A 12,159-nucleotide genomic window follows, 5' to 3' on the forward strand; every position below is an offset into this window, starting at 1 on the left:
AAACCAAAAGAAATCACATTCCACAGTCACTGTAAGCAAACAACAAAACTCCTCTCCTAAGCAACCTTTAACAGATTGTGTTCTGCTCAACATATATCCATTTTTATACAAAGCCAACAATGTTTGACCAGTCAGATCCATGTATGAGTGAAGCTTTATAAATTATCCATGATTCATGACCGATAACCAGAGACCAAATGCATAAGGTACGCTGTTGTATGATCTAATAAAAGAATATCGACAAGGACACTTTCCCAGAGCTGAGGCATCGGTTTTGTCAGATTTGGCATTAAATGACAATGGGGAAGGAAAGAAGCGGTCCCACAGATGCAACCAAGGCCGCCACCGCAATAGACACTGAAACATTTGACCGATATGAGCTCTTCAGTGGTTCATTCTTAAATTATTACTGGTTATATGTGGTAACGTCCTTGGATACAGTCGCCATATGAACATACCGGTAGAAAGTGGTAGCATTGCACCAGCAATTTTCTAGGGCTATAAATTGGTCTTCTACGCACTGAGGCATTCAGGATAAAGATGATTTCTGTCTTTTTTTTTTTTTTTTTGTGAGTGATGCAAACCGAATGAAAGCATATTTTGATTGTTTATGTAGAGCAGATGAGATGTTCAAACCTTTACATTTTGGTTTTGATCCCTGACCAGAATCCCACTATGCTGGGAATTTCAACACTGGTATAGTATTTAAGTATTCTTGCTCATCTTTTACGCCTTCTAAAAATTCAAGAGATGATCTTTTTTTCTTTTAAAACAGTACACTAAAATGTCTAGAGTCACTCTGGCTCCATAAGCAAGCAGGGTTAACATACATTTGCACACTTGTACATTTTACATACGTACATAAATATACACTTACATCTGTGCATATGTATGTACAAAGACACACTTAAAATGGACATACATATAATTCTATATGTGTACACATACACAAAGTTACAGCATACATGTTAAGTGCTAGATTTCCAAGTATAGCTACTGCAATCCCAGTTTGGCATGCTGGGCTGCCATGGCTACGATAATACTGGTAGGCAGGATAACACAGTTTATGAACAACACATAGTTTACACATTTCACCCTTGAGGATTAAGGGAGCATGGGTTTGATACTTCATGTTTCGTTGGTTTGGAGACCGTTTGGGTTTCAGCAGCTATGTACAGAGGCAATGCCCACAGTCCAGTGTGAGGCCAGAGAGAGCGGAGCTTGTGCTAGTTAGAGAGCCTCTCGGCTGCCGCTTATACGCTGTCAGTCTGACAGAATGTGCACGAAGGACATTGGGAAGACCCCTTTCCGTTCAGGCTGCCCCTCTATGTGCCCGATCTGTAAAAAGGCAGGTTGATGAATGTGACAATCTGTCCTAAAATGGCATTTACAATACCAGTAGCGACCACACGGCGCAGATTTACTTACCCACCACTCCTGGTCTTCCTCTCCTGTGACAATTATAACCTCCCCTTCCACAAAAGTCAACTCATCGTCATTATCTGCTTGGCAATCGTAGATGGTTTTCACACGCCTTAGCTTGTTCTTGCCCTGCACAGAGATGATCTCTAGTTATTAGTGTTACACCCGTTGATCTTTTCCAATATACATTACTGTTCAAAATTTTGGGGTCAGATAGATTTTTTTTTTCTTCTGTTTCTGAAATAAGTCTCTTATGATCACCAAAGATACATTCATTAAATGAAAAATACAGTAAAAACAGGACAATGTGAAATATTATTTAAAATAAATAAATGCTTTCTATTTTGATATATTCTAAAATTTATTTCATATGATATATTTTATAACCATTACAACATGGTTCAGTGTCACATGATCCTTCAGAAATTATTCTAATATGCTAATTTGGCGATTAAGAAACATTTATTTTTAATAACAATGTTAAAAACACTTAATATTTTTGTGGAAACCATGATTTTATATATATATATATATATATATATATATATATATATATATATATATATATATATATATATATACACACAGGATTCTTTGATAAATAGAAAGCTTAAAAACAGCATTTATTTAAAACATTTTATGTAAATTTATAAAAGTCTCTACTGTCATTTAAACAAATTAACATGTCTGTGCTTAGTAAAGTTATTAATTTCTTTCAACAAAAAAAATTACTGATCCCAAACAGTAAGAAATATAAACTAAAAAATGTATTTAAAAAAAATAAATGTATTTTTTAACAATAGACAATGTCTAAACTAATCCCGTTTTGTTTATTTATTTTTAAAATTTCGCTTTTTCAGCTCAATATTACGCTAAAAATGTTTAGTTTTACAACGGTAAAATAATAGATATAGGTCGTTAAAGGGATGGTTTACTCAAAAATAGTTCACCCAAAAATGGTACTTTCATGAACGCGCATTATTGAACAGAAATTGTTGAATAAAGTCATTATTTTAGTTTTTTTTGTACACACAAAGTATTCTAGTAGCTTCATAAAATTATGGTTGAACGATTGATGTCACATGGACTATTTTAACAATGTCATTTCTACCTTTCTGGGCCTTGAATGTTTCAGCTGAATTGTTGTTTATGTAGGGTCAGAAAACTCTTGGATTTCATCAAAAATATCTTAATTTGTGTTCCTTAGATGAACAAAGATCTCATGAGTTTGGAATGACATGAGGGTGAGTAATTAATGACAGAATTTTCATTTTTGGGTGAACTATCCCTTTAAGTGAAGACAAAGAAGAATTTGTGAATTGGTTGTTAAACTAAAACCTTTTGGGTCCACAGTACATATATAAAACGTTTTAAAAGGTCTTTCACTCACCACTGTGTTTATTTTCCGTGGCATCGGGACTGGCATCTCCACAGCTCCTGCGGGTGCACCATTAGTGTCCTCACTGGCCTGTCTTGGAGAGAGCTCCTCCTGCTGACTGGATGACTGCACCTCTGTCAGCTGGGGCTTTGGACTTGTTTCCTCCTGCGTTGTTTGCCTCTGTGTGGTCTCAGCTGCTGAAGACATCGTAGGCTTGGATGGGAGGTCAGAGAGCTGCGGCTTAGGGGGAAGATCCTTAAGCTGAGGTTTCGGGGGCAGGTCAGAAAGCTGAGGTTTGGGAGGTAAATCCGACAATTGTGGTTTTGGGGGAAGATCAGATAGCTGTGGCTTGGGGGGAAGGTCTGAGATATGCGGTTTCTGTGGCACCTCCACAGGCTGGGAGCGTTCTGCGGGTTGTGGGATTTTAGGTGGCGGCTCAGTGGGTCTAGTTATTGTATCTGAAGCTCTGGTGGGAGGTGCGTCCTGGGCCTGTGGGGGTTTCTGCAGCACATCAGGACCGGACTTGTCCACTGAGGGCAGGTGGATTGTGTCGATCTTTCGTAGTGCCACTGAAAGATGTGTAGGTCAATATAAAGTTAAAATTAGAAATATAAATAAATAACTTATAGTTAATGTCATTTAAAATTTACCTTTTTGAGGTAGTTTGGGAAGAACTCGTGGGCCAAATGTTGCTTTTGTGTTCAAAGAAGTAGTGCTGAAATCAAGAAGGGCATGTCATTAAAGGGGTCCTATTATGCTATTATCCAGATCCAACTCCTCCCACCTTACATATACCTAAACCTACCCGTCTCCACCCCCTGATCCCTAAACCCACCCATCTCCACCCCTAGATGTGGATCCAACCACATCCCCTGGATCTTGTGTTCTGCAGTGAGGGGCTACTGCTTTGTGTTACCGGGGAAACCTCGCTCTCTCCCGCTCCAACTGCGCCTCCGCTGGCAGAGAATGAATTTGCAATTATATGCCACCACAATAGAGTAAGTCTGTGGGACTATGGTATAAATAAATTATTTGTGTTATAATGTTAGAATTAAAGAACAATAAACATAATACATATTACCATTGCACTTATCTGTACGTTACATAGTAAATGCAGTTATTTTTAAGCTGTTGTTGACATCATAAAACGTGATTTAGCCAAAAAAAACAAAAACAAAAACAACAACAATAATGTTACCACTTTAATATGTCTTGCAATATCCGTGTGTGCAAAGGTTCTGCGTGATCCTCTTGTTCAATATTCTCGGGGTCTGAATTGATATGGCAATATTGACGAACTTGCTGCTTTGGCAAGGGGCGGGGCAGTACTGAAACACCGCCTAAGCTGTTCACCAATCACAACGCACTGGGACAGCTGACCAATCACAACACATTTCGTTTTTCAGAAGGCGGGCCTTAATCAAACCCAGAACTAATCGAGCCGTTTGTGCCAGGCTGGGGAGAAAGGTATTGTAATAATGTAAATTATGTGAAATATAATGCGATTTTCGAACCACCAAGCATGTTCGCATGTTCTAGTACACCCGCAAAAACAAAATCAAGACTTTGTAAAAGGGCATAATAGGACCCCTTTAATATCTCTATAACAGACTAGAAAAACCTTCAAGATCGATTTGACATGCAGTAAAATGCACAAATGATAATTGTGCAAAATAGGACTATTACATTTTAAAAATCACAAACTGTAATAGGTTTATAGAAGAAAATTGGTGGTAAAGAATAAAAACAGTCAGAAAACATGAAATAGCAGGTTCGTCTGAATGTGAGTGTGGTGCAGCACCTTTGCTGCTGCTGAATTCCCTCAAACTTATTGGCCGGGGATGTCCGATTTGCAGAAGGAGGTGTGGACTCACTTCCTATGAGGTTCAAAATAAGAGGGAAGAGGTTTAATGCTGGTTTGAAGTTACTGTATTACATTAAGAGCTTTAGCCATGTTTTACACTCTTGTTTTTATGTGCATGTGACTTTCATTGATGTTACCAAGACATCCTAAAGAGGCTTATTTTATGATGTTAAAATATATTCTCCAATCCCAGTTTAATATGCCAAGACAACTAACTATAAGAAAGCCCACTGCAGGTTGATTTTCTCTGAAAAAATATAAAAGCTGTGTCAGTTTGTTAAGGCATCACAAGTTCACAACCAGTGCAACAGAACAAAATTTGCTCAACCAATGGCATGAGTTTGGGGGCAAACTATCTGTTTATCCGACCAATGGAAGATTAGGAGAGTGTTTGAGAAAACCTGTTTGAAAATTGGCACTTTTCACACATTCAGTAGATTTTCGTGTCCTAAGACTTTTTAAAAAGCATTTATGCATTTGTATTTGTTAAATACACTATTATTTACCACAAAATGAACATAGCAAAATGTATTTGGGCACATTAAATGAACAAAGCATGATAAGTTTCTAAACGCATCCAATGCCATTTTAAAAAAATGAATAAAATGGTGATTGTAGCCTGTTCTACCTCAGAAGTCTTGACATTCTCGACTATATTCAAAAATTAAAATGATAAAACAATGTTACAATTTTGACATTATTTCCTAAATTGATTTTCAATCTAATTGTAATTAATAACACATTTTAATCACCATTTTAATTTTAGTTATTCTACATTCAAGCTGGTGAAGCTAATAGCACAGAAATTACATACTTTGAATCACAAAACGAAAAGAAAGCAGCCATAAGCTGATTAATATGAATATAAAATGGAGATTAACCACTTTAACTCTCATTGTGGGGTGAGGAAGAGAAAATACTGAAGAAAATGTAAAGTCAAGCAATGATCGTATTAACACTCTTGGGTGTTTGATATGTCACGGTTCCACTCAGAAAGCTCTCAGTCTTTGATCATTAACACATACTCAAGAACAAGAGCCCTAAATCAATTACTCAGAGTATCACTTCATTGCAATGGGCATATGAAGATCAGTCTCAGAATTCATAGCCACCCACTTCACACCAACACCACCACCACTATCAGCACCAAAACAACAAAATTGCAAGAATTTTGCTCTTTTCTGTCAGCAGAGGAGGCGACGGAATGTTGTTTCTGCAGTCACAAAACGGAGGTGTTGCCACCTGGACGCACCTTTGCTCTGCGGGCCCTGAAGTACGGGGCTGGGGGGGTCTGAGAGGGTGCGCTTGTGTCCGGGAGGTGGAGGAGGCGCTCTCTTCTTAGACAGAGTGGAGCTGCCTCCTGCACTCGATTGTGATCCCAGCGGCAGGGAGGTGGGCGGTCCAGTGGACGGAGCTGAAAGAGTGACGAGATGACGTGATTGGTCGAGAAACAAATGAGGCCTGAGCGCACCGGAACACAAGGGCAAAGACAGCACTCCCATCACCATATGAGGAGCGTAAAGTGATTTCCATAAACACAATCAAAATAATCAAGAAAACGACATTTAGAGGAATAGTGCACCCAAAATTAAAATTTGCGGAAAATTTACTCATTTGATGAGTTTCTTCATCAAAACAGATCTGGAGCAATTAAGCGTTATATCACTTGCTCACCATTGGATCCTATGCAGTGAATGGGTGCCATCAGAATGAGAGTCCAAACAGCTGATAAAAACATTACAATAATCCACACTGAGGTTGAAGTTAAAAACATTTTAATGATGGATTTATTACAAACACACCTTTTCATTTTACAAGATGCTAATTAATGGACTGGAGTCCAGATACTTGTGGATTATTGTGATTTTTTTTTTCAGCTGTGTGAAATCTCATTCTTATGGCACCCATTCAATGCAGAGGATCCATGGGTGAGCAAGTGATATAATCCTACATTTCTCCAAATCTGTTCCAATGAAGAAACAAACTAATCAACAAACTAATCTACATCTGGGATAGCCTGAGGGTGAATATTTTCAGCTAATTTTCATTTTTGGGTGAATTATTCCTTTAATATGATCCTAGAATGCAGGCGGCGGGCTGATATCCAATTAGTTGAGACAAAAGCCAAAGGTTGCACATTCCAGTTCAGTTTGCAAGCAAACAGTGGTTGTGGTGTGAGAGGACGTTTCACAATCACTCACGATTAGCCTCCATTGATCGCACATTACACCTCCCCCGCAATTAGAGTTAATGCAAAGACATCTGGTACATGCAAACAAGTCAATCTACCAACATGTATCACCTTTCTAGGCACCTGGCCTACTTTTTTTTTTTTTTATCTGCAGTGTCATGCATATTGATTTTAAAGGTGTGTTTACCTTTTGAAGTGGTCTTGCTGGCTATTGTGGGCCCCTCTGATACTGGAGATGCAGGTGTATCGGTGGAGGTGCTGTAGACGGGATTGGCAAAGGCTCCGTAGGAGAGTCGCTGTTTGTCCCTGTGTCCTAAATACCCTGGCAAAGGCAGTTTCTCCTGAGGGGACACGCTTGAGGAATGACAGAAGCTCTGAGGTCGGGGAGAACGCTCTTTCTTCACTGGACTGGGCTGGGGATGGAAAAAATATTTATTTTAGACTAGTAAAACCTTGCTTTTACAACTGAATGCACTGGGTGGCGCTGTAGATATGCAGTGTTGAGGTGGCCTCTACATGTAGCAATATTTTGATTCTCATTGGTGTTTTCAGTTCTCATTTCTCAAGTCCTGGATCTCTGCAGATGAGAATCCACTTTTATGATGCAATCAAATGTGATTTTGATTTTATGATAAATTTAAATCCCTTTGAGAAACTTCGCCCCTTATAAAATCATTTTCTGTGTCTGAGTGGGCAGAGAGTAGGGCTGCTAAATTGATTTATCGCGATTAATTGCTTCCAAAATAAAAGTATGTTTACATAATATATGTGTGTACTGTGTGTGTATATATATATATATATATATATATATATATATATATATATTTAAATACATTACAGTTTACTGCACTTTGTTATTCTTGTAATTGGAAGTCTAGCACATTCACAGAAAATGCTTTTGCTTTTAATAAAAATAAGGTGTTCCTATATACCATACTATTTATATGTTCATTACCCTAACAGCAGCAATATACCTCTCAAATTGTTTTCATTGTAATCTCTGGATAATTTTTTATTTATTTTTTTGTCTTATTTTTCTCTTACAGAAAATTACTTATAATGCTCACGCTTACTATACAAGGTGCATAAAGAGGGAGCTCTTAACTGACAGAGCAAAGTGGAGCTCCAGTATAGGGAGATATGGGACAAAACAAAAGGTAGGCACACAAACCTTGTCATCTAGGTCATCGTCACTCTCGTCGATCTCCTCCAGCCGCAGATTCCACTCATACTCCACATGCACGTGAGGATTAAACCTCCCGGCTGCTGCCTCCACCAGCTGCACATCCAATCACAAACCATTAACCTAATACACTTCTCCTCTCTGACATTAATGCCAGAAAAGGCCATGTTCTGAGTAATTACATGGCTGTACAGTGAAATTGCAGGTGGCTGTATGGCAAAATTCTTCTGTAATTAACAGTGTCAGCAACACAGAAAAATAAGCACTGTGTACAAAATGATCACACTCACTAGCTCTTCACACTGTGCATTTTTCAGTCGTCTGGCAATGTCAAAAGCATTCTCCCCATTTTGATTCACTGAAATGAAATACATAAATCGCATAAGAAGAACCTTGCTATAACTATTGTAATTAAATTAATAATAAACAATAACTTTTTTTTTTAAAGATATTTAGCAGTTATATATTATGTTTGGGAAAATTTACATATATTTAAATTGCGCAAGAAGCAAAAATCAAAGCCTCCAGGTTAGGTGTGATGACAACTGTGTATTACTCTGTGCAAAGAATGTGAGGACTGCATGCGGGTCCCAGAGGTCCCATTACAACTGATGTTTTTAAACCTCTTCAAAAATCCAATAAACTTTTTAATGGCAAATCATTTTATGACTCATTATATATAAGTTTGGGGTCAGTAAGATAGAAATTTTTTGATAGAAAAAAAATTATACTTCAGAAAAGATACATTCAATTCATCTTTGCCATTACAGGAATACATTTAATTAAAATAGAAAACTGTTAAATTGCAATATTTAACAATACAATTAAATTACAACATTTTCAGACTACTGTTCTACACATTATCATTTACAATTCACACTTTTAAGTTGAAATAATCTTAAACAATCAATCATCACACAAATTCAAAATAATAAATATTATACTTAGCTCTGCCTTTATTTATTTAGAAATAACTGCAGATGATGTCTCTCTTGAAACATCTTTGGGAAGATGCTAAAGATAACCCACTTACCTAGGTCAATAGATGGTTTTCCCCTGAGCAGCAGTTTGAGACACTCTGCCTTCTCATATGTGCAGCAGTAATGGAGAGCAGTGTTTCCACTATCCGTCTGTCTGTCTGGAGTTCCACTGTAAACAACACAGATCCATATTTATCATCTAGCAGCTTAATTCTCTCCTAATGAGTGTCAGTGGTCTAACGTGCACAACAGAATATTCTGTCCGATACCTGTTTTGGACAAGAAAGTCCACCAGGTGCAGGGAGGTCTGGTCTGACGTCCGCACAGCAAAATGCAGCGCTGTCTCTCCCGGGTCCTGTTGACAGTAATTCAGTCAGAATGAGAACAACATTACTGAGAATTATTTGAATTTAATTAAATATACTGTATAGCTGTATAGCTTATTCTTGCAATTTACTGTGTGAATAAGCAGATTTCAGATCCTCTAAAATGAGGATCTTCCAAAAAAAAAAAAAACTGAATACTGATAAACCTTTGGGCAACCATTGCTTCAACCTCAAATTTGCAAAAAGCCACACTAGTCATTTGTCCTAAAGTCAGTTAATGTACACTCTGGGGAATAAATGGCTATACTTCTCTAAATAAGCAGCATATAAATCAGTAGGTCCATGACAAACTATTAGTCAGAGATCAATACCTGTCCTGCTTCTAGAAATGGATCCATTAGCTCCACTCCATCTGCATAGAGCTGAATAAGAGCCATCAGGTCTCGAGTTCTCACGGCCTCATACAGGTCGCCCTGTCTAGCTGTGGCTGTAGTGGCTGTCCTCCGAGCAAACCTGTGCTCCACATACTTCGCATTTATGTACTCCTTCCTCTCGGTCCTACAAGATTTAAAACCTCATTTCAAAGCATATACTGCTTTACATAAATTAGTGCATTAACTACTAAACAAAGGGTCATTCTCATAGCTAAAGGCTGAAGTTCTGTCTACATTTGTTAATGTATGCTACATGTAGGTAGGCTGGTACTTACATGTCACTTGACGGTGTTGGCTTTGGTGAAGGACTCGGCAGATTCCCTTCTAATATTTCATTGAAACTGCTGTTACCCACATTCTTAGCCAGCTGTGGAGAGATTGCAATTGGCTATGAGTAACAAGCATTTCTGTCAGGACCACTGTCGTCAAAGATGACTGACAGTTAGCATACAGTTTTGGATTGGCGATATGGTTCTGTTCTGGGCAAGAACTCCCTGCACATCCATGCAGCCTAGCATGGATAAAAGCAGGGAGAGCAGCAATAATCCCCCAGGGTAAACAGAATAGAACCAAAATAAATGTATTGCAAATATCATAAAAGTTCAATAATGTAACATAACATTTTAGAAATTAGTCTGATTCAAAGGAGAATCAAAAGGCTGAATCCTGACTGACGAGAGGAGGAGTTGGGGATGGAGGAGGGTAATTAGCTATTGAGCAACGCGAAAGCTGGTGATAATACTGAAGGATCCTATATATGGGTGCTGTGATAGGTGTCGCATCCCTGAAGGTAGATGTGGATCAGCTGAGAGTCAGCTGATGCGAGCTTGACTAACGTGACCTGCCAGAACTAACGCTACACTTGTTATTAACAGTTCATAGCATAACTATAATTTGTGCATTTCTAAGTAGAAATACATTCGGCTAAAAGCTGATATAGAAAGCTTGATAATTTGTAATTAATATACATCTAAATGAAAATCACAAGTTTGAGGTCAGTAAGATTTTTCAAATGGTTTTGTATTTGTTTCATGCTTACTAATGCTGCATTTATTTGATTTAAACTAAAGTAAAAATTGCAATATTGTAAAATACACTGCCCTTCCAAAAAAAAAAGTCACCACCTGGATTTAACTAAGCTAATAGGTAAGATCCTCCCATTGGATAATTACTGCATGGATGATTATGTTATGTATGTGCCCAAAGAATGAGGTCAGCTGACTACCTGAATATACTGAATGACCAGGTTATTCCATCAGTGAATTTTTTCTTCCCTGATGGCACGGGCATATTCCAAGATGACAATGCCAGGATTCATCGGGCTCAAATTGTGAAAGAGTGGTTCAGGGAGCATGAGACATCATTTTCACACATGGATTGGCCACCACAGAGTCCAGAGTCAGACCTTCACCCCATTGAGAATCTTTGGGATGTGCTGGAGAAGACTTTGCGCAGCGGTCCGACTCTCCCATCATCAATACAAGATCTTGGCGAAAAATTAATGCAACTCTGGATGGGAATAAATGTTGTGACATTGCAGAAGCTTATCGAAATGATGCCACGGCAAATGCGTGCCGTAATCAAAGCTAAAGGCGGTCCAACGAAATATTAGAGTGTGTGACTTTTTTTTTGGACGGGCAGTGCATTATTACAATTTAAAATAATAATAATTTATATTTTAATATATTTTAGCCCTAAAATGTGCAAAACCATAAAGAGACATCAGAAAATTAATTTACTGATATTTTCCATATTATTGAGACTCAATTTCATGATTTTATTTATTTATTTATTTTTCAAACTTGACTCTTATTTTTGTATCCCCCAGGATACATCGCCCCTTTGGGGGTATAAATTCTCTGAAAACAGAACAGTGCTTGTTACAACATGGTTGTAATTCCTGAATGCTTTGGAATACAGACCTAAGGTTGGTCTCTTTTTAAAGAAGACATATTAGCATTTTTTAAAAAGCATTTCAAAAAATGAAGTATAAAAAAGTCATAGAAGTTTAAGTTTGCAGTAAAGATAATGTAGTATACTATATGTTTTATATAAAATAAATACTTTATAAAATATGTTGCACTTTAAATTGCTATCAAATCAAAGCCATATGTCTAACTAAGTTATGTTCCAAATTTGAAGTTGATATCACAAAAGTGTGGTTCCTGTGAGATTTTGTTTGGGCACTATACCAAAAATAACCACTGGGTTACACCCAAACTGTATTGAATTTTTTTTTATGCAGTTTTCTGTCACAAATCAATAATTTTCTGTCACAATATCACTTCTATTACAAAACAGTCACCAAATATGGAACTTCGACTGTCAGACCTTTCCAATGATATGTGTTTTGTCAAGATTACAAAAAGATTTGAACACAA

General features: G+C 37.6%; 1 protein-coding gene across 2 annotated transcripts in view; it reads right to left on the reverse strand.

Annotated features, from left to right (window-relative positions):
- Positions 1 to 544: 544 nt before the first annotated feature.
- asap1a (ArfGAP with SH3 domain, ankyrin repeat and PH domain 1a) overlaps positions 545 to 12,159 on the reverse strand; it is a 59,384-nt gene continuing 47,769 nt past the window's right edge. For both annotated transcript variants that reach the window (XM_058750076.1, XM_058750069.1), the window contains 13 exons: positions 10,054 to 10,145; positions 9,716 to 9,902; positions 9,288 to 9,373; positions 9,072 to 9,187; positions 8,329 to 8,396; positions 8,027 to 8,134; positions 7,043 to 7,268; positions 5,917 to 6,078; positions 4,602 to 4,677; positions 3,451 to 3,515; positions 2,813 to 3,369; positions 1,429 to 1,551; positions 545 to 1,338 (listed from right to left, as the gene is read on the reverse strand). In XM_058750076.1, coding sequence (XP_058606059.1) covers positions 1,264 to 1,338; positions 1,429 to 1,551; positions 2,813 to 3,369; positions 3,451 to 3,515; positions 4,602 to 4,677; positions 5,917 to 6,078; positions 7,043 to 7,268; positions 8,027 to 8,134; positions 8,329 to 8,396; positions 9,072 to 9,187; positions 9,288 to 9,373; positions 9,716 to 9,902; positions 10,054 to 10,145 — 1,941 coding nt within the window. In that variant the 3' untranslated portion in view covers positions 545 to 1,263. The remainder of the gene's footprint in view (positions 1,339 to 1,428; positions 1,552 to 2,812; positions 3,370 to 3,450; positions 3,516 to 4,601; positions 4,678 to 5,916; positions 6,079 to 7,042; positions 7,269 to 8,026; positions 8,135 to 8,328; positions 8,397 to 9,071; positions 9,188 to 9,287; positions 9,374 to 9,715; positions 9,903 to 10,053; positions 10,146 to 12,159) is intronic.

Source organism: Onychostoma macrolepis, chromosome 02 (genome assembly GCF_012432095.1).
Source record: "Onychostoma macrolepis isolate SWU-2019 chromosome 02, ASM1243209v1, whole genome shotgun sequence".
NCBI lineage: Eukaryota > Metazoa > Chordata > Actinopteri > Cypriniformes > Cyprinidae > Onychostoma > Onychostoma macrolepis.